Source organism: Mirounga leonina, unplaced genomic scaffold, assembly GCF_011800145.1.
Source record: "Mirounga leonina isolate KUSES-001 unplaced genomic scaffold, KU_Mleo_1.0 Mir_173, whole genome shotgun sequence".
Taxonomy (NCBI): domain Eukaryota; kingdom Metazoa; phylum Chordata; class Mammalia; order Carnivora; family Phocidae; genus Mirounga; species Mirounga leonina.
The window spans coordinates 85,320,594-85,342,061 of record NW_023270447.1 but is presented as its reverse complement, the minus strand read 5'-3'; the positions used below and the strand labels follow the sequence as shown (position 1 = coordinate 85,342,061).

Sequence of the window (21,468 nt, the reverse complement as noted above, 5' to 3'; positions counted from 1 at the left end):
AAAGTTTACCTACAAATCTTTTTATCTATTCAACCTACTTCTTCCCAACAATTACACATGGAAACTTCATGAGACAGACAAAATCAACCATCATTTTAAGTCTTTTTTTTGCTGACAAATTGCAACAGGTACATGAATTTAGTAAACTCAGGTAGAATAAAAGCTGATCATTGGTATTATATTCGATGTTGATAACTCCAAAAGAAATGCCTATTTTTTAAAAATTTTAAACTTATTTTTAAAGATTTTTTTTTAAGTGATCTCTACACCCAACGTGGGGCCCGAACTTACAACCCAGAGATCAAGAGTCACGTGCTTACCAACTGAGCCAACTAGGTGCCCCTAAAATGACTTTTCTTATGTCAAGAAAATTATGTCTATCTTTTTCTGGGGACCCCTAACTCTCTCTGCTTGCAGGTAGTGAGGTTGAAAGTTCCAACCCTCTAATCACTTTGTTGGTTTCCTGGGGCAAACAACCCTAATACTTAAGGGGTTTCCAAAAGTTACCCCATTCACATAAACTCAGGTGTGGTTGAAAGGGGCTCGTTATGCATAACAAGAGACACTCATTTCACAGGAACGGTGGATGAAAACCAAATACATATTTACTATAAACCACAGTATCACAGTGAGCCACTTTTATGCAGTTTTAGATGTTTTAGTAGCCACATTTTATTTTATTTTATTTTTTTATTTTATTTTTTTTTTAAAGATTTTATTTATTCATTTATTTGAGAGAGAGAGCACATGAGAGGCGGGAAGGTCAGAGGGAGAAGCAGACTCCCCGCCGAGCAGGGAGCCCGATGCAGGACTCGATCCCGGGACTCCAGGATCACGACCTGAGCCGAAGGCAGTCGCTTAACCAACTGAGCCACCCAGGCACCCAGTAGCCACATTTTAAACAGTAAAAAGAAACAGGTGAACTTAATTTTAGTAATAGATTTTAACTCAATGTATCCAAAATATTTCCACTTTAACATATAATCAGTATATAAATATTAATGAAATTGTTTACATTTTTTAAGCTTACTTATTTTATTTTAGTGATCTTTATACCCAATGTGGGGCTCAAACTCATGACCCCCGAGATCAAGGGTTGCATGCTCTTCCAACTGAGCCAGCCAGGTGCCCCCCCCCCCCCTTTTTGGTACTAAGTCTGCATCACATCTCAATTGGCACTGGTCACCTTTCAGGGGCTCCATTGCCATCCGTGGCTGGTAGCTGTCTTACGGGCAGGCACAGGCTTCAAGCCTTCCCTCCTCGTGCTGAGGCCACCAGGCGACCTCTTTACTGCTGTGTCCTAGTGCCTGGCACATAATGAGGCCCAGTGATCTGCCATATGTGAGCTGGGGTAATCTGTCCTCTGCGCCTCCAGGGACTGTGGTGAAGGTTAAATAAAATGACGTTAGGTACCCTGCCTGTTCAATGACGGTTGCTGTTCTTGCTGCCTCAAAGTCAACTGAAGGGCAGCAGGCCCAAGTTTGCTTCCTGTCTTCCTCTTAAGAGCTCTTCTCTAAAATTACAAAGCGCAGGCTGGGATCACAGAGCTGGCAGGGGCCTTGGGGTCAGGCTCTGGGGCAATAAACGAGAAAGCGGGAACCTCTAATCCGCGCCCTTGTTTTCTTGGTCTGCTCGACAGCCCGAGGCCCCGCCCACCCCGCCCTGACGGGCGCCCGGCGGAACTACAGCCCCCATGATGCAGCGGGAGGCCCGAGGCTTGAGTCACGGGCTTGGGACGCCCAGGCGGTGAACGAGCCCGCTTGAGACGCCTCTCCGGGCGCTGAGCCGGCAGACCCACGCCCGTAAGGAGTGATAGGTCTAACCGCCTGAGCTCGGAGTCCAGCGACTGACCAGGGCCAGGGCGGTGAACGTGCGGCGGCTGGTGACGTGAGCGTCCTCCCTCCTCCTCCCGCCCCTCGCGGGGTGGCGCCGTCTGGTGACGTTGGCGGTATGATGGCCGCCGCGAGGCCGGGAAGGTGAAGGTGAGAGGGCGAGTGCGCCAGAGGGGTGGGGACCGGCCCGGCCCAGCCCTGCGAATCCTGAGTAGCCCGGCGGGGACCGGTGGGACGCTGGAACCCCGGGGGCTCTGGATCCGGGCAGGCGGGGGTCCCACGCCCCGGCCTCGCTGCGGGGCCCTCCGCGGCCCTGCGAGCAGGGGGCGGGACGCGGGTGTCGGGACTGGGGGTGGGGTTCCCTGAGGTTTCTCGTCTCCCCCGCCTTCCCATCCTTCGCTGCCACTTTCCGCCCCAGGCCTTTCTCTATTTCGTATCCAGTCTTCTGTATATGCCAGCATTTACTCAGCATGTAAGTGCCCAAGTTCACCACTATAGCCCCCAGCCTTCTCCCACTTTGGGCACTTAACTGCACTCCCGTGTCACCTGTTTCTTGTTTGACTTCTCACCTGAAGGTGAGCCCCTTGAGGGCAGGTACTGTTTTACCGATCCCTAACTTCAGCGCCTAGCAACACGCAGGAGGCACACAGAAGGTGCCGGATAATTAGCTGTTTGGATACATGAAGCCAAAACTGCCCATCCTCTGTTTGTGATCCTTCATTGCCCTGTTCATTTCTTTTTCTTTTCTCCTCCCAGAAAGGCCTCTGATTATCACTCTTTCCACCGGCAAGGGTGGAGTAAGGCAGCTCCGCGAAGTTAAAAACAAGTGGGCTTTGGAGTCAAAGGGAGGTGGTATCTCAGTTTCTAGCTTGGCCACTTAACTAGCAGTCCGTAAATCTTTTAAGTGTTCCAAGCTTCTGTTTGCTCCATAGAACTGAAAATTAAGTGAGATATTTTGCAGCATCTAGCACACATAGCCTTTCAGTAAGTTCTACTTCTCTTCCTCACGCCTACCCTCTCATCTCTAGTCCTGAGTTCCACAGTCCTCAAGCCCAGTCTTTGTCCTGTTCTGTTACCTCCTCTCCTCTCACCTCTCTGGACGTGCCTTTAGCAAGCTCCTGCGCCTCACCAGCACGTGGCTGACCACATGTTTGTGCATACCCAGGATTGTCCCCACCGGTGTTTTTCTCCAGGGCACTTCCCTCATATACCATCGCCTAGTGCGGGCAATGACTAAGCTTCCCTCAGGGATGAGTTTGTTTGGCTTTAAACCCATTAAACGTGTTTTGTGCACCCTTTTTTTTTTTTAATTTGCTGCTTGTTGACATGTTCCTTTTCCTTTCCAAAAAGTTGGAATTGGTGGCGTCAACACAGTCAGTAGCCAACCTCAATCTGAGGAACAGGACAGAGGAGAACTCAGATTCTTTTCGTCTTTTTGACTCCAGCCATGCCCATGATGCCCAACCTGTGAAGGTCTCTCACCATCCAAAAAGTAAGTGGTGGCTGTGACAGCTGGCACCCTGGATCTGGGTTGAATGAAAAGGGGTGTACTCTGCTGGCCATCCAGTGGCACATGTCTTGGATGGGGTCGTCATTGCACAGAGCTGGAGTTTTCCAATCTGTGTTGAAAAAAAACCTGTATGTCCTTTCTACTTCCATGGAGGATTTCACTGGTGGTGGAGAGAGCCTGTTTAAAGGTTGACCGTTCAGAAAGTGGCTGGAATCTTTGGGCTCCCTGAAGAATTAGTCTCTGTCTCCCTTGTTCTTTGCTATGCTGGCTCCTCCCTACCCCTCTCTGCTCAGCAGAGACTGGCTCCTTATCACAGCTCTTCTGAGAGTCTCCTCTGCTCCCTTTATCCTGTATACTCTTTTGTTTCAATTTCTCAGCTTCTCCTCTGTTCCAGTTGTGCCAGCAGACGATCCGTGGACCTATTTTATTTTCCCTGCTAGGAGTTGCTGTGCATAAAACTGGGTAAGGAGGTGGTGTGGATTCAGGGACTGTGCTTGGGATCCAAACACACCATGCAGTGAATTTTGCTACTGCTGTTCCCACATGGAAGACGCCTCATACTCCTCAACAAATAGCCTAGGTTGAGGCCAAGCTTTTTTTTTTCAGTTTAGAATTGGGTTTGGTTCTGGTCTTAGGTTAATACCTGTTAATACTGTGCCCCTAGTACTTTCTTGGGGTGGGAGAGAGGGAGAGTACCAGGATGAATGAGGCTTTCCCCAAAGTATGTTCCTCAGGATTTTAAAAACTGTTACATGGAAGAAGAGTTTCTTTAGATACATTTGTGAAATGCTGCATTAAATACAGTTAAGCTAGTAACTTTCCAAAGTCTTTGCTTTGGTTATGTGCTCTGATGGAGGCAGAGCATGGTATATAGTGTTTTATAAATTTTTTCTACTCTGGAACCCTTTTTACCTGGAGCATTGGGTGTACTACATTTTTGTGGACCGCACTTTGGGAAACGCTTCCATAAACTATCTGAAAGCCTGACTTGAAGAGCACTTTGTGGCTGTCACAACAGCTTGAAGCATGCCACATAATGTCCAGCTGAGATTAGAACTACTGTAACCCAGCTGTGCCTGGGGGGACTGGCCCCACATGCTTGTGGGGAGCCCTGCAGTGAAGTAGGGATTATCAGGGTTTCCCAGAGGAGGCACAGGAACCCAGCTGATTCCTACCACCCGGTGAGGGTAGGAAGCCAGTAGGCAAAGCCCCAAGATAGTGGGGGGCCCTGTCTTGGCTTGTGTGTGTGTATTCTGCAACTTTGGTCCATTGGTGCACATATGTATGTCCAGCTTGCTCTTTGAAGGATCAAATCCTGCAATATGAAAGGTTTGTTCAACTGTCCTGGTTCCCTGAGCTCCAAACACTAAGAAACAGATGATTTGCCAGAAGCTGCTTTTTAAGAAAAAAATAGATTTGGGTATTCCAGGGATGGAAGGGTAAGAAGACACTCCCATTAAGGGGCCTTCACTAACTCATCCATGTTTCTTAAGTCATGGAGGAGAAAAGTAGAAAATGGAAATAGGTCACGACTCTTACCAGACTGTCTTTCTGCAAGCTCATTGACTAGATGAAGAGACAGTGTGATTAAAAAACCAAAAGTCTGGTAAGGTTGCATGTCCTCCTTGGAGATGCCAAGGAAGGCTTCACGGGGGGAGGGGTGACACTAGAGTTGGGTCTAGAAGGACAATAGGAATGTGCCAAATGGGTGAAGCCGCAACACAAACACAGAACCTCAGCTTGGTAGTTCACCGAGCCAGAGAAATCAGACGGTTTGGATGGGTTGGAGGTAGGATCCCTGAGAAAGGGTTGGGGCATGCTGCTGCAGGCCGGGGAATCCCGGTAAGAGCAGGTCAGCTCCTGGACTGGCTCAACTCTGAGCAGATCTTACAACCTTGAACCACTAAGCTTTGAGTAACAAGCCTGCCTTTGAATCTTACACTTACTGAACACTAACACTTTTGGTTTCATATCCTTTGGGCTTGCATACAATGAACCAGAACTCAAAAGCACATGCTTCTAGACGCCCCCTGATCTCAGGGAACTTTCTCCTGCAAGCAAGTCACTTCTGGGGCTGGGCACCGCTGATCCTCAGCCCCGAATAGACCTGTTCACTGGATTCCACATGGCAGTGGTGGGAGAGCCCTGGGTGTGTTGGTGGAGTTGTCTCCGCCCTTCCCCGAAGGCTGGGTGTTCACCTCACCGGAATGTAGGAAAGGGGTGTGCTGGGCAAGAACGCTCTAGTCATCTCCCCGGTGGTGACAGTTATCAGGGGGACTGAAGGGTGGGGCTTTGCGTGCAATCTTGTTGGTGGAGTTTATTTTGTCATTGCTGTATAACACATGAAGCTACCTTTTAAGTTTGTACCGTGTCCTCTTGGGTCTTCTCAGTCTGTGTGGCATCACACTTGTCATACACATGAAGAATTCAAAGCTGTGGGGTAAAGTAACCTGCCCAAGTTTATGTGGCCCAGAAAGGGTACGATTTGAACCCAGCTCTGCCTGATTCCAGAATCTCATCTACGGCTGTATCATGCCCCATCCTGGACCCCTTCTCTTCTCCTTTCGATGCTTTCCTCTTTTTGCACTCATCGCGTTTCTCTGAGAGTCTTACCTGCTGGGCCATGCCAAGCCTGATTTCGGCGCACTCTAATGCTCTGGAGGAGCCAGTGGTGTTTCCTTCCCAGTTTGCCTTCTCAGAGTTCTTTTGCCTCAGAAGGTCCTGACGCTCAACCTCTGCGCTAAGAAAATCTCACAGTTGTGGCGGTTTACTGAGGAGGGAGGTAGAAATGGACATACAGTTACTTGTCTCTCCTGTCTCCCTAGAAATAGGTAACAGAGTAATTTGTAGGTTTAGGTGAAACGTGTGGTTCGATACTTCCCTGTGTGTTTGTCTGTCTGACCACTCTTTGGGATGATTAGATCTTAAGGGCCAGTTTTCAGTTGTTGTGCACGTTCTCTAGATGGTCTTTCTGCTTCTCAGGGACTTGTTCAGTACCCTTTTGGCACCCTTGGGAAGTTTCTCATGTGTGTTCAACCATGAGCCTCCTCATTTCCTAGAGGCAGTGAGTGCTGGGTGCCATCTCGGGCAGAGAGCTGATGGTGCTGCGATGGGGGAGGGGGTGGCCCACAAGAATTTGCTGGGTGTTGGAGCCGTAGAACCAGGCACACTCAGCCGTGCACACTCTTCCTTATCCTTGGAGGGGCCTTTGTCCTTTGACATCGAGGCTCCGAGGGCTCTGCTGGGTATGTAGCTCCGTTCATGGTGGGAACTCAGGAGCAGTGTGACCAGAGATTCCCAGCCACATCCACCTTCTCTAGTCTGTCTGCCTCTTTGGGCTTTGACCAACGATCTCGAGGACTTTGGAGTTAAGCTTCACAGCCCCTAACATATTATTGCTACTTGAACAAATATAGGCTATAAAAATGTGTGTATGATCGAGAGCGAGAGAGCTACCTACCCAAAAATAGACTGCTGCGAAACAGGTGTTCATAGTGCTTATCACAGAATGGTGGGGTTATGGATTTTTCCTTCGGTTTCTGCATTTTTTTTTTTTTTTTAAGATTTTATTCATTTGAGACACAGAGATACAGAGAGAGAGAGAGAGAGAGAAAGCATGAGCAGGGAGAGAGGCAGAGGGAGAGGGAGAAGCAGGCTCCTCGCTGAGCCAGGAGCCCGACGTGGGGCTCGATCCCAGGACCCTGGGATCATGACCTGAGCCGAAGGCAGATGGTTAACCATCTGAGCCACCCAGGCGCCCCCGGTTTCCGCACTTTCTATAGTGCACACATTTATGATGAAAGAGATCATTAAATGTTTCTAAGTAAACAGAAGTAAACCTGTCATTTGAACATCATCCCTTTCCACTCCCGACCACCACCAAAAATAAAAACAAAAAAAATCTGTTAAGAGTTAGGGCATTGTGACCTGGACAGCAGGGTGGCCAGGGAGGCCTGGTAGGGGTCATGGACCTTGAGCATCACTTTGCTTTCACTGCTTTGAATTCAGTGCTTTTTCTCAGGTGGGTGATGTGTAGGAAAGAAGTGAGATTTCTGTCACACTTTTCTGCCTAAGGCTGAGAGGATGGCTTCTCGTGTGTCCCTTCATGATTCCTGCCTGACTGTCTGAGGTGGGGCGGGCAGAGCCTGCCACTGGTCAGTAGGTGAGGATCAGCCAGCCCAAGGCTTCAGCTCAGGATCCTGGCTCCAGCTGAGTGCCCACACCATGTCACAGGGAAACTGCTCACATGTCCTCAGCGGTCCCTTCATCCTCTTGAGGACACTGGCTCTTATGTTGCCATCCCTGATCTAGTCCTGGAGGGCCTGTGTTCTTGATGGCCCCCAGAGCTAGCCCCAGACCACCCAGTGTGCCCTGCCATGGCCTTAGCAGAATGTCTGAGCTGGGCGTTCCTAGGTTACTCACCTTGTCTTCTCTTGCAGCGCGATGTCCCTGCTTTTCTCTCGGTGCAACTCCATCATCACAGTCAAGAAGGACAAGAGACACATGGCTGAGGTGAATGCTTCCCCGCTCAAGCACTTTGTCACTGCCAAGAAGAAGATCAATGGCATTTTTGAGCAACTGGGGGCCTACATCCAGGAGAGTGCTACCTTCCTTGAAGGTAAGACGGGCAGCCTGCTCAGCTGGGCCTACTCCTCTATCAGCTTCCACATTTAGGTGGGAGGATTTGAGGGTGGGAACGTAAAGCCTGGCTTTTGGGGAGCTCATGCCCAGAGAGATTGTCACCTTCAGCAGTGTTCTGCGCTTGGAATCATGTGGAATTGGGCTCCAGGGAGATGGGGCCAGGAAAACAAGGGACCTATCATTTAGGAATTCTGTGTATTCTGTGTCGTTGAATCATGAGGGGTCAGTGAATCCTACCCGTGTGTAGAAGACAAGCAGATTGAGGTTTTGCGAATTGCTCAATACCTTTCAGTGACAACAGCAGGGCTTTACTAGGTGTCTTTGACTCCTGAGCCCAGGTGCTTTCTTTGGCCTGGTTCTGGTTGCCATTTATACCAGGCCCTGTGTGGGTTTTGGTTGTCCCTGACCAGGGTGTTCTTTCTCTGATATTTATAGTCAGTGGGTTATGGATAGGAAACTTGCGTCACTGGCACCTTTTCACTAGTGACTAATTTGAGCCCAGCCTCTCGTCCCTGCTCGATCAGCAGAGGTGGAAGGGTTCCCAGGGCCCCACTCAGTCAATGGCCAACCCCAGCCTCTGGCTTTCTCAGACTCCCCCTCTAGAAGGCACACATTGGCTCCTGTGTCTGGGATTGTCAGCAAACACCAAGGAGCTGAGTCTTCCCTGCCCTTGGTTTCCTTGTTTGTGAAAGAGGTGCTCAAGCGAGACCAGGGCTTTTTAAATTCTGGTCTGCAAAACTCTTCAATGTTCAGTGGAAATGCCCCAGGGACATACTTCACCTTCTGCTTTCCACTAGAGAGGCTTGGCTTCTGGTTGGTTGGTTTACTGACAGGCTGCTTCTTAAGGCTCCCTTTATAAAAAGGGACTGTTTCCAGTACTGCGGTCTGAATGTGTGTGTGTCCCCCCAAAAATCACATGTTGGAATCCTAAGACTCAGTGTGATGGGGTTGGGAGGTGGGGCCTTCGGGAGGTGATTAGGTCGTGAGGGGGGAGCGCTCATGAATGAGATTGGTGCCCTTATAAAAGAGACCCCACAGAACGCCCTAGCCCCCTTTTGCCACATGAGGATACAGTGAAAAGTCTGTGACCTGGGAGCCGAGCGCCACCCCACTAGGCTGGCACCCTGGTCTGAGACTTGCAGCTGCAGAACTGGGAGCAGTACATTTCTGTTTGTGTGAGCTGCCCAGTGTGTGGTGTTTCATCAGGGCAGGCTGAGCAAACAGAGGCTGAGAACGGACTCACTATGCCTACCCCTAGCACGGTGCTTGATGCAGAAGGCATTCCCTGCGTATTTGTTCATTTAAAAATCTGAATTCTAAAGTTACAAGCTTGGCAGTTGAAATTAGTCCAGTTCATTACCCATTTATTTGGCAGTAGCTCAGGTGTGCCTGGCACTGACCGGCCACTCCTCCCAGAGCCCAGGCTAACCGTGGTGGTGCTGTGGATGGACACGTGCTTAGTGACGGTGTTTATGTGCTGGCATTAGGAATGGGTGTTTTGAGGCCTCTCCTGTTGGTGGGCTGGAGGGGAAAGAGCTGGAGTGCTCCTGAGACGTGTTTGGGGCCGCCCTGGCCATAGGGGAGGGTGTGCTGACCGCCTTGGGACTGGACTCTAAAGACTCGTCAGTCCACTGGCTGTTTCTTTTATCTTTTATTTACTTATTTACTTCTATAAAATATTTTATTGATCTATTTGAGATAGAACATAAGACGGGGGAAGGGGCAGAGGGAGAGGGAGAAGCAGGCTCCCTGCTCAGCAGGGAGCCCGATGCGGGGCTCGATCCCAGGACCCCGGGATCATGACCTGAGCCGAAGGCAGACGCTTAACCGACTGAGCCACCCAGGCGTCCCTGGCTGTTTTCTCTTAAATGTGGCCACACGCCTGAGAGCCCAGCTTCCAGGTACGTTCCAGAGGCAACACCCATGTGCCCTTATGAGGGAGGAATGATGATGGGTCTGAGGCTGGGGTGACCAGTGGACCTGGGAGGCCGTGTTGGTTTGGTCACTTCCCTTCATGGCATCATGTTGTCAGCCCAGTGGTTCACAAGTATCCCAGTCTGCCTGGGCTGCCATGACAAATATCACACACTAGGTAGCTTATAAACAACAGAAACTGATTTGTCGCAGTTCTGGAGGCTGGAAAGTCCAAAATCAGGGCACCAGTGGATTCAGTGTCCAGCGAGGGCGAGCTTCCTGGACTACTGTCTTTTCTCTGGAACATCCCTGGTAGCCGCATGGCAGAAGGAGTTAGCTAGCTGGCTGGGTCTCTGATATCGACGCTTAGCCCAGTCATGAGGGCTGCAAATGAGTCATGACCGTCACACGGCGAGGGCATAAACATTCAGTCCGTTGTAGCCAGCCTGTGTCGAGGGGCCAGTCACCCGTGTACTCGGGCTGGCCTTCCTGGCGCAAGTACTAGATGGGATGGGGCAGGATGTTGCTCCGTTGCTCCCATCATTTGTTGTCTGTCTGCCTGTCAAGGCCACTGGGAAAAAAGCAGTGAGGTGATCCCAGTACCTGCTGGCTTAGCAAACACTGTGCGCCTGCCGAGTGCTGGGACCAGACAGTTTGGCTCTCACATGGGAGATGATGCGGGTGAGCTAGACAGTTACACCATGGTGAGGTGAGTGCTAAGGTTGGAGAAGTAAGGGTGCTTTGTGAGCACAAACAAGTGACCCAACTCCAGTTGGGGGGGAGTCGGGGAAGGCTTCTGGGGGCTGTGCAGTCCATGCTAGGCTCAAGGCTAAGTGGGAGGGAGCCAGAGTCCCCCAAGGCAGTGTATCCGTGCACGGAGGGGCTGGGGTGCACAGAGCAAAGCCCAGAGAAATGAGGAGGCAGCGAGGCAAGGGTGGGGACGTGGTGAGGTGCCTTGTGAGGTGGGGCTGGCAAGAGGCTCGGCCGGAGCAGTAGCGGGGCGGATCAGGAAGGGCCTTGTGAAGGTCCGTGGGGTCCCAGTCCTGGTTCTGCCATTTACTAAGTGTGTGGCAGGGAAATGACAAGGACTGAGCGAGACCGTGTATGGAAGGCGATCAGAACAGTGCCTGGTAGGTAGTGAAAACTGTGTTTGTTAAGTGAAACACATAGAGGTGATGGCAGTGACATTCGAGTGTTTGGTTTCTGTAGTTTGTTCTTTTTTATTAGAAAGAGAGTGCAAGAATGAGCAGGGAAGTGGCAGAGGGAGAGAGGCCTGAGCAAGCTCCCTGCTGAGCAAGGAGCCCGATGCTGGGCTCAATCCCAGGACCGTGGGATCACGACCCAAGCCGAAGGCAGACGCTTAACTGATGGAGCCACCCAGGCGCCCCTGTATTTTGTTCATTTAATCCTTGCAACAGTCGTAGGAGGTAGGCACTGCTGTTCTCTTTGTTTTAAGAGTCAGGGGACTGACACTCTGGAAGGTTCATTTGCCTGAGGTCACAAAGCTGGGAAGAAGGGAGAAGCAGCACTTCCCTTGCACTGGAACCCAGGCAGCCTTGCTTCCAAGCCTTGTTCTGAACTGCTAGGCTGCAGGGCCACAGTGGGATCCAGCCTCTGGCAGGCGATGACACAAAACCACGGCGGTGGACTCTGTCCCCCACAGACTTGTGACTGTGGACCTGCCTTGACCATGCGGTGACTTGCTTTCAATCTCCACCTCCAGACACTCACAGGAACGCAGAACTGGACCCGGTTACAACAGAAGAACAGGTTCTGGACGTCAAAGGCTACCTGTCCAAAGTGAGGGGCATCAGCGAGGTGCTGGCCCGGCGGCACATGAAAGTGGCTTTCTTTGGCCGGTGAGTCTGTGAAGCCCTCACACCTTCTTTCTGGCCAGGAGGGAGGGGGGCACTCATGTGGTCTTCCCATCTGAGCACCCTAGGTGGGAAGCAGCCGGCATGCTTCAGAGCGCATGGCTCTCCTCCTTTTTCAGTTCTTAACTGTGGTAAAATACACATAACAGGGGAAAGTTCATGGTCATAATCACTGTTAAGTGTACAGTCCTGTAGCGTTTAGTACGTTCACATTGTTGTGTGACCATCGCCAGCATCCATCTCTAGAACTTCTTTGTTTTGCAAAACTGAACTCTGTCCCCATAAACACTAACTCCCTGTTTTCCCCAATCCCCCAACTCCTTCTTGGCCTCTGGCAGTCACCATTCTGCTTTCTGTCTCTGTGAGTTTGACTCTTCTAGGGACCTCAAGTAAGTGGAGTCATACGGTATTTGTCCTTTTATGACTGACTTCTTCCGCTTAGCATCATGTCTTCAGGGTTCATCTCTGTTGGGGCATGCCTCAGGATGTCCTTCCTTTTTTTTTTTTTTAAGATTTTATTTATTTATTTGTGAGAGAGAGAATGAGAGAGAGCACATGAGAGGGGGGAGGGTCAGAGGGAGAAGCAGACTCCCTGCCGAGCAGGGAGCCCGATGCGGGACTCGATCCAGGGACTCCGGGATCATGACCTGAGCCGAAGGCAGTCGCTTAACCAACTGAGCCACCCAGGCGCCCAGGATGTCCTTCCTTTTTAAGGCTGAATGATACTCCATTGTGCATATAGACTGTGTCTTGGTTATCCATTCATCCGTAATGAACACTTGGGTTGCTTTTACTTTTTGGCTGTTGCGAATCATGCTACATGAACATGGGTGTACAAATATCTGTTTGAGACCTTACTTCCGGTTCCTCTAGGTATATGCACAGTAGATTTCCTAGATCATATGGTAATTCTATTTGTAACTTTTTTTTTTTTTAAAGATTTTATTTATTTATTTGACAGAGAGAGACACAGTGAGAGAGGGAACACAAGCAGGGGGAGGGGGAGAGGGAGAAGCAGGCTTCCCGCCGAGCAGGGAGCCCGATGTAGGGCTCGATCCCAGGATCCTGAGATCATGACCTGAGCCGAAGGCAGACGCTTAATGACTGAGCCACCCAGGCACCCCTATTTGTAACTTTTTGAGGAGCCACCATGTTGTCTCTAGCGACTGAACCATTTTACATCCCTCCCAGGAGTGCACAACGGTTGTAGTTTCTCCATATCCTCTTTTTTTTTTTAAAGCTTTTATTTATTTTTTGACAGAGAGAGACACAGCGAGAGAGGGAACACAAGCAGGGAGAGTGGGAGAGTGGGAGAGGGAGAAGCAGGCTCCCGGCCGAGCAGGGAGCCCGATGCGGGGCTCGATCCCAGGACCCTGGGATCATGACCTGAGACGAAGGCAGACGCTTAACGACTGAGCCACCCAGGCGCTCCTTCTCCATATCCTCTTTTTTTTTAAAGATTTTATTTATTTATTTGACAGAGAGATAGAAGAGCACAAGCAGAGGGAGTGGCAGAGGGAGAGGGAGAAGCAGGCTCTGCACTGAGCAGGGAACCCGATGCCGGGCTCAGTCCCAGGACCCTGAGATCATGACCTGAGCCGAAGGCAGACGCTTAACCATCTGAGCCACCCGGGCGCCCTCTCCATATCCTCTTAACACTTGTTTTCTCTTTCTTTGATAATAGGCGTCCTGATGGGTGTAAGGTGGGATCTCGTTGGGGCTTGGTTTGCATTTCCCTCTAATTAAGTGATGCTGAGCATCTTTTCTTGTGCTTATTGGCCATTTGTATATCTTCTTTGGAGAAATGTCTGTTCAAGTCCTTTGCCCATTTTAGATTGGGTTGTTTGTGGGTTTTTTTGTTGAGTTGTAGGAGTTCTGTATATATTCCAGATATTAACCTCTTACCAGGTGTGTCATTTGTAAATATTTCCTCCCATTCCATGGGTTGCCTTTTTACTCTGTTGACTGTGTCCTTTGATAGGAGTGTTTCATTTTGATGTAGTCCCATTTATTTATACTTCTGTGCCTGTACTTTTGGGGTCACGTCCAAGAATTTGCCAAATCCAATGTCCTGAGGCTTTTCCTCTGTTTTCTTCCAAGAGTCCTATGGTTTTAGCCATCAGATCTCCTTGTTACACTTGGAGGTCTAGTACATACTAGAGGTCTGGAGTGTTTCCCCGCACTCTGGAGCAGTTCTGCAGTTCTCAGCAGACCCTGGGTATCCTTTAGGTAGAACCGAGCTCTGACACTGTCTGCCTGGAGGGAGCATCACATCCTGTAGGTTAAGGGCCCGGTCCCACAAGACTGGCCTCATTTCAGATGATGTTGGGAAACCTGGGTTTCTGCCCCACTGGCGGTAGAACGGACTTTCCCATGACTCCGCCTCAAGTTTGATTAATTTGCTAGAGCGGCTCACAAAGTGGGGGACACATTGACTTAACGTTTACTGGTTTGGTATAAAAGATACAGAAGAACCACCCGATGAAGAGGTACACAGGGTGAGGTCCAGAAGTACCACCCTCCAGGTGTGTGGATGCCTTCATCAACCCTGACGCTCATCAAACCTCCTTGTTCAAGATTTTTTATGGAGTTGAATCCACAGCCTCTTTTCCCTGAAGTAGGTGGGTGGGGCTGAAAGTTCCAGTCCTCTCATCATTTGGTCTTTCTGGTGACCAGCCCATTTTGAGACTGTCTAGGGACCCCACCCTGGATCCCCTCATCAGCATAGACAGACGTGCTCAAAAGGGGCTCCTGTGAATGACAAAAGACACTCCCATCACTTAGGAAATTCCAAGGATTTTAGGAGCTCAGTTCTAGGAACTGGAGATAAAAAAACAAGTCAAATACATTTCTTATTTTATCACAGTACCTTTAAAAAGGTTAAAATCTGATATAGGGAAAAGGCACCTGGACAGGTTGGGGGCTATACACCCAGCGGTCATCTGAGGATTAGGTGCTCTGCCTCGAGTCCTGCCCCTAATGACCCGTGCGGGAGAGAGGGCAGGGGGAGGGGCAGAGAGAGAGAATATCTTAAGCAGGCTCCACGTCCAGTGCAGAGCCTGACCCGGGGCTTGATCTCATGTCCTGAGCCGAAACCTAGAGTCCTCGCCTAACTGAGCCACCCAGGTGCCCCTAGCCAAGAGGATTTTGAAGGGCTGAGGGTCGTTCATCAGTGAGAAGGTGTAGGGGCCTCTAACATTTCCTGATTCTGAGTAGATATGGTTGTGCCTGTTTATAGCTTTCAGTGTTCAAGCGTTGGCCAGAGGTCGAATTCCTGTTCTGTGACGTGTCAGGGCTTTTATTCTCTTTCTAGAAAGGAATGTAAGGTTTATAGATACACAGGGAGGGTTAGTAAATCAGTCACATGCACTTATTACAGGTCACCATGCTAGTTAAGAAGATAAGGTGGCCCCAACCTCAGGTGTGACCCTCCACTCCTAGGGGCTGGCATTTCTTCATCCTCATCTCAGAGATGTGACCCTCACCTTACCGGAATGTAGGAAAGGGGTGTGCTGGGCAAGAACACTCTAGTCATCTCCCCGGTGGTGACAGTTCTCAGGGAGACTGAAGGGTGGGGCTTCGCGTGTGAGGAGGAGCACGATGGGAGAAGAGCTGCAAATGGGCCTTTTTGTGGAAAGCCAGGGACATGGGTGTCATTCAGCTGAGGTCACTTAGACTAAGGAAGACCGCCCTGGTGGGGAGCCCCTGGTTTCCACTAGAAGCAGAGGGCGTTATCCCTCGGAGGTAGACAGGTGGTCTCCGTGGTGATGCTATGCTGGTCAGCGGTGGGCGTACTCAAGGGCCGGTTAAGTGTCTGCTCGTGGGTAGGCTTGCTGTGATGAGCTGGGAGCACATCACGGGCACAGGCCAGAGGCATTTGTCCATCTGTTCTCATAAACACCGAGCGCCTGCTCTGCCTGTCTGGGTACCTGCGCCCCCACAGAGAAGGAGACTTGGGGCTTCCGGGCCGGCAGCCTCACAGTGGGAGCCTGAAATGCAGGTATGGGGAGCTTCCCTGATGGCCGGTATCCCCTCACAGGACGAGCAACGGCAAGAGCACCGTGATCAATGCCATGCTCTGGGACAAGGTTCTGCCCTCCGGGATCGGCCACACCACCAACTGCTTCCTGCGGGTCGAGGGCACAGACGGTCACGAGGCCTTCCTCCTGACAGAGGGCTCGGAGGAGAAGCGCAGCGTCAAGGTGAGGGGGCTGTGGCAGGGACCACTCCAGCTGGAGCCTGCGGGCTCGGCTTTCGGCCCTGGGCGTGCTGGCGGCCTTAGAGCTTAGACCAACCGGGACGTCCCTTGCGAGCAGACTGACAGCACCTTAAGGGAGAGGGCAGTGCCCCCGCGCGGGTGGATGGGAAGCCCTGTTGGAGCTGAGCCATCAAGGAGATGCCAGATCTTCGGGGAGGGTCGAGAGTCCGGAGGCTCCAGGTCCTTGTGGAATGCCAGGCGGGCCAGCCGGCCTCTCTCTGCCATGAAGCAAGCCTGTGCCTCATTTCCTGAGGGCTGCTTGAGAGCGATTCCCGCACTGGCTCCGGGATTCTGAATCAACAGCTAGCGGCTAGTCCATGTTTATTTTTCTGAGAACCGTTTGCGTCCTCTTTGGGGCTAGATGCTGCTTTGGGTCATAAAGAACTCATCGGTGCAGAATAACCGCAGCTTTAGGACAACCTCCCAGAAAGAAGCTTAAAAGGGGAGTGAAGAACAGTGGTTTCTTACTGCAACTCCGTGCTCTTGGCTTTTCGTGTGAAAAGAAAGAAGACGGGGTCGCAGGGCAGACTGCAGCGTTGGGCCGCCGCAGCCTCCTGCCGGGTGACTCTTCCTCAGCCCTGACCTCTCTTTCTTTCCCTCCTCCCCTGTCAGACTGTGAACCAGCTGGCCCATGCCCTTCACCAGGACGAGCAGCTGCATGCTGGCAGCCTGGTGAGTGTGATGTGGCCCAACTCTAAGTGTCCGCTTCTGAAGGATGACCTCGTGCTGATGGACAGGTGAGAGGAAAGGGCCTCCTTCGGAGGTCCAAACTGGGCAGTCTCCAGGTTTCTGGTTTGGCGTCATCCAGGCCAGTTTCCCCCGGGGCCTGTCGTTGCTCTCCTTAAGTAGACCGCCTTTCAAACTGGTTCAGCCAAATCCTCCTGTCTCCTGGATTTCCCAGGGGCTGGTTACTGTATCCGTTGGCGTCAGTGCCCTGGAGAGGTCCCAGTGATGGTCTGTAAAGAGGGATGGGGGGGACGCCCAAAAGTGAAGGAGGGTCTCAGCCTCGACCCAATGTTGGTGCATGTGTTAGGGGTGGAGGCTGGCAGTGGTGGGGTCTGTGTGGTATTTAATGTTCTTGAAGGAACACTTTGGGGACAGGTTATAACTATCTTGGGAAGTATGTACGGTACTTTGGTGCTTATGGGACTCACATGCACGTAAAATTTTACCTTAATCGTTATCCCCAAAGTGAAATTACAAATCGTCGTTTTTATGAAAGTGACACAGGGATGGAACAGACACACATTTTCAGACAATTAAGAAGCGTATGAAGTGAAAAGTAAACATCCCTCTGATAAAGGCCAGGCCCACTTTCTCTCAGATCTGTAACTTCTTCCTCCCTTGCCTGGCTGCCTCGGGTCTGTGTAAAGCAGGAAGAACAGAGCCCCCAATCTGGGTGCCTGATGATAGTTTGCCTATGTCACCTCTAGCCCTGGCATCGATGTCACCACGGAGCTGGACAGCTGGATCGACAAGTTCTGCCTGGACGCCGATGTGTTTGTGCTGGTGGCCAACTCGGAGTCTACGCTGATGCAGACGGTAGCCCCTCTTCCACCTCTTCCTGTACCCCTAGAACCCAGCTGGGTGGGAAGGGGGGCTTGGCCGACACCGCCCCTCCTATACTGAGGTCTTTGCCCCATCAGGAGAAGCAGTTCTTCCACAAGGTCAGTGAGCGCCTGTCCCGCCCGAACATCTTCATCCTGAACAACCGCTGGGACGCGTCTGCTTCGGAGCCTGAGTACATGGAAGAGGTTGGTGGCTCTTTATTCATCAGTTTGGGGAGTGCCACCCTGTGTGTCTACCCAGGGGCTCTTCGTGGGCGCCCAGGCCACATCAGGCCTGTGACAGAATTCATCACTGGAGGTTTCCCTAGTGTTCCTCCGAGGGCTCTGAGAGCACTCTCTTCACTTCCCCCGTCCGCCACGCCCCCGCCCCGCTCCCTCTACTCTTCAGAAGGCTGCTGTCCAGGTCGGAACAGCATCCCCACCGCATCAGCCGCATCCTTGTTTGAGGCTAGTGCTCGCTTCAGTTCATAAAGAATTAATCATTCTAGAACAGGTTCAGCTTTTGGAAGCCATCCAGGAAAGAAGCTTAAAGGAGGATCGGAGAAGAATTGATCCTCACTGACAATTCATAATTCTTTGCTTGTTCTGCATGAAAGGAAAGGAAAGAGAAAGGAGTAGTAGATGGGTAACATGGGATGGCGAAGCGCGCAGCGGGCAGGCTGACGCTGGGCAGTGTGACTGGGAAGCTCCTCGCCTGTGACGTGGATGTAACAGAGTTGTTGAAAGGAAGAAATCTGCTAACATTGAGGAAAGCACCTGGCAGTAGAACCCTAGGATTCCTAGAATTTCAGAGCTAGAAGGGATTTTCCGGTCACTCATTTTATTATATTTATGTATTTATTTATTTTTAAAGATTTTATTTATTTGACAGCACAAGCAGGGGGAGCAACAGAGGGAGTTGCAGGGGAGAGGGAGGAGCAGACTCCCCGCTGAGCAGGGAGCCCGACGCGGGGCTCAGTCCCAGGACCCTGGGATCATGACCTGAGCCCAAGGCGGACGCCTAACCGACTGAGCCACCCGGGCACCCCTGGGTCTCTCATTTTATAAACAAGGCCCTGGGAGGACTCGGCTTGGCAGGATAGAGACCAGGTTTAGATTTATTTCTTGGCTCCTGCCTTCCTTTCCTTCTGGGGCACCAAAGTGAGACACTGTGCTGGTTCTAATAAGAGGCAGTTTGGGGCATGTTTAAGCATTTATTTTTTTTAATTTTAAGTAAAAAAATTTATTTTATTTTAGAGCACGGGTGGGGGGAGGGGCAGAGGGAGAGGGAGAATCCCAAGCAGACTCCATGCTGAATGCAGAGCCCGACATGGGGCTTGATCCCAGGACCCTGAGATCATGACCTGAGCCGAAATCCAGAGTTGGATGCTTAGCCAGCTGAGCCACCCAGGCATCCTACATCTTTAAGCATTTCTGCTTGTATGTGCATAAAAGAGCTGTGGCAGCCTATACCTCAAGAAACCCCCATCTTGTTGGTTTTGGGGAGCTTGGTGGCTAGAGAACAGTGATGGTGGGAGATGAGTTCTGTGTGTGTGTGTGTGTGTGCACCTTTGGGATACTGAACCATGTGACCATATTATATTACCTGTTCTTTAGAGAGGCAGTTGGGGGCTGTGGGCTCCATCAGGAGGGGCCCACCGGCCCCCCACCTGGTCACACCCATATGCTTGGGCTTCAGGTGCGGCGGCAGCACATGGAACGTTGTACCAGCTTCCTGGTGGATGAGCTGGGCGTGGTGGATCGAGGCCAGGCTGGAGACCGCATCTTCTTTGTGTCTGCCAAGGAGGTGCTCAACGCCAGGATCCAGAAGGCCCAGGGCATGCCTGAAGGAGGTGACTTGGAGCAAACTTCCTTCTTCCTTTTCCCTCATGTGTGAGACGGTTGGTTTGTGCTAAGTCAGCCGGTAGAAGATCGTTCTGAGAATGAGGTGGTAAGAAGAGCCATGGGTGAGAGTGTTAAGCCCGGTGCCCGGTGGGATTGGCTTCGGGGGATTTCACCGTTTTCCTCTGCTGTGCACTTGTTTCCCAACTCACATGGTGCAATTCTCCTAGGGGGCGCTCTTGCAGAAGGCTTTCAAGTGCGGATGTTTGAGTTTCAGAATTTTGAGAGGCGATTTGAGGTGAGCCCTTTGATTCCGGTATCTGGTTATTTTGTGGCTCCCCAGCACCCACCAGCCATGTCCCTGGCAGTGGATGCCGGAGCCTGGCCCGTGGCTCGTGGGCCCTGGTGGCCCCTGCCCCCTCAGCACCTCTTACGGTTCCAGGAGTGCATCTCCCAGTCTGCAGTGAAGACCAAATTTGAGCAGCACACGGTCCGGGCCAAGCAGATTGCCGAGGCGGTTCGTTTCATCATGGACTCCCTGCACATTGCGGCACAGGAGCAGCGGTGAGAGCCTGCAGCTGTCTGGCAGAGCCGAGTGTCGGGGCTGCCCCAGGCCCAGCTGGGTCCACGTGGAGTAGCCTGGGGGGGACGGCCGTCGGGGGTCTGGTTGTCCTCTGTGGTCTGTACGGTGGTCTCCCACAAGCCCGTGTTGGAGGCCTGGGCCTAGCAGCACACCGAGCGCTGCAGCATTTCTCAGAGCTTGAAGCAGGACGCGTTGTTTTGTTTTTAAAGATTTTGTTTTAAGTAAGCTCTACACCCAACGTGGGACTTGAACTCGTAGCCCCGAGAATAGGAGTGGCATGCTCCACCGACTGAGCCAGCCAGGCGCCCCCAGGATACTTTTCTTCTTCTTCTTTTTCTTCTTTTTTTGTTTTAGATTTATTTATTTTAGGTGGGGGGGGGGAGCAGAGGGAGAGAAAGAAAGAACCTCAAGCAGACTTCTGGCTGAGTGCTGGGCCCGACTCAGGGCTCAGTCTCAGGACCCGGAGACCATCACCTGAACTGAAATCTGGAGTCAGATGCTCAATCGACTGAGCCACCCGGGCACCCCAGGACACATTTTTTAATTTATTTTATTTTTTAATTTTCATTTTCATTTTTAAAAAATATTTTATTTATTTATTTATTTATTTGACAGCAAGCGAGAGCAGGAACACAAGCAGGGGGAGGGGGAGAGGGAGAAGCAGGCTTCCCGCTGAGCAGGGAGCCCGAATGGGGCTTGATCCCAGGATCCTGGGATCGTGACCTGAGCCAAAGGCAGATGCTTAACAACTGAGCCACCCAGGTGTCCCATATTTTTTAAAAATAACCTTTTTTTGTAGACATTTATAAGGAAAATATAGAGAATAATATAAAAACATCTTGATTCCTTCAGCATTTGCTTTACGTTATCTTAAAAGTTGAAATAAAAAAACCATTACGTGCTCTTTGATTCTTCAGCCCCTGCCCCGCTGTCATCCTGCCCATTCCCCAGAGGCAACCACAACCATGAATTTGGTGTGTAGCTGTCATCCTTTAAAAAGTACTTTCACATGGATCCTGAAGAATATGTAATGTTGCTTTAGATACGGGGACGTCATATCGGGACTGTCCATGTCAGCGCACCTCGTGTTTGTTTCTGCTCAGCACGGGTGTTACCCCCTACCCTGTGGATAACATAGAGTTGGAGTTTGGGACTATGAACTGCCATTGGGTATTCCCTTGGGAATATACAGCATTTTCCCATGGATTTTTTTAAGTTTTTGTTTATTTAAGTGATCTCTGTACCCAGCATGGGGCTCGAACGCACAACCCCTAGCTCAAGCGTTGGATGCTCCACTGACTGAGTCAGCCAGGCACCCCTCCTGGGGGTTGACCTTTAGATTGCATTATTTTCCTATTGCAAACCCTGTTGCAGTGGACATCAGTTTACGGTCCCCTTGTGTACATTTGTAAGAGTCCGTCTGGGATTAACTCCTGGAGGTACAACTGTTCCATCTTGGGGTGCGTG

General features: G+C 51.0%; 1 protein-coding gene across 3 annotated transcripts in view; it reads left to right on the top strand.

Annotated features, from left to right (window-relative positions):
- Positions 1-1,692: 1,692 nt before the first annotated feature.
- Positions 1,693-21,468, top strand: part of MFN2 (mitofusin 2) — a 28,676-nt gene continuing 8,900 nt past the window's right edge. For 2 of the 3 annotated variants that reach the window (XM_035019777.1, XM_035019779.1), the window contains exons 1-11: positions 1,693-1,982; positions 3,183-3,324; positions 7,782-7,960; positions 11,621-11,756; positions 15,811-15,973; positions 16,642-16,766; positions 17,463-17,571; positions 17,676-17,783; positions 19,276-19,429; positions 19,649-19,716; positions 19,861-19,982. In XM_035019777.1, coding sequence (XP_034875668.1) covers positions 7,786-7,960; positions 11,621-11,756; positions 15,811-15,973; positions 16,642-16,766; positions 17,463-17,571; positions 17,676-17,783; positions 19,276-19,429; positions 19,649-19,716; positions 19,861-19,982 — 1,160 coding nt within the window. In that variant the 5' untranslated portion in view covers positions 1,693-1,982; positions 3,183-3,324; positions 7,782-7,785. Of the gene's footprint in view, positions 1,983-3,182; positions 3,325-3,719; positions 3,805-7,781; positions 7,961-11,620; positions 11,757-15,810; positions 15,974-16,641; positions 16,767-17,462; positions 17,572-17,675; positions 17,784-19,275; positions 19,430-19,648; positions 19,717-19,860; positions 19,983-21,468 lie in introns of all 3 variants that reach the window. The other variant, XM_035019778.1, reaches the window with a different exon arrangement.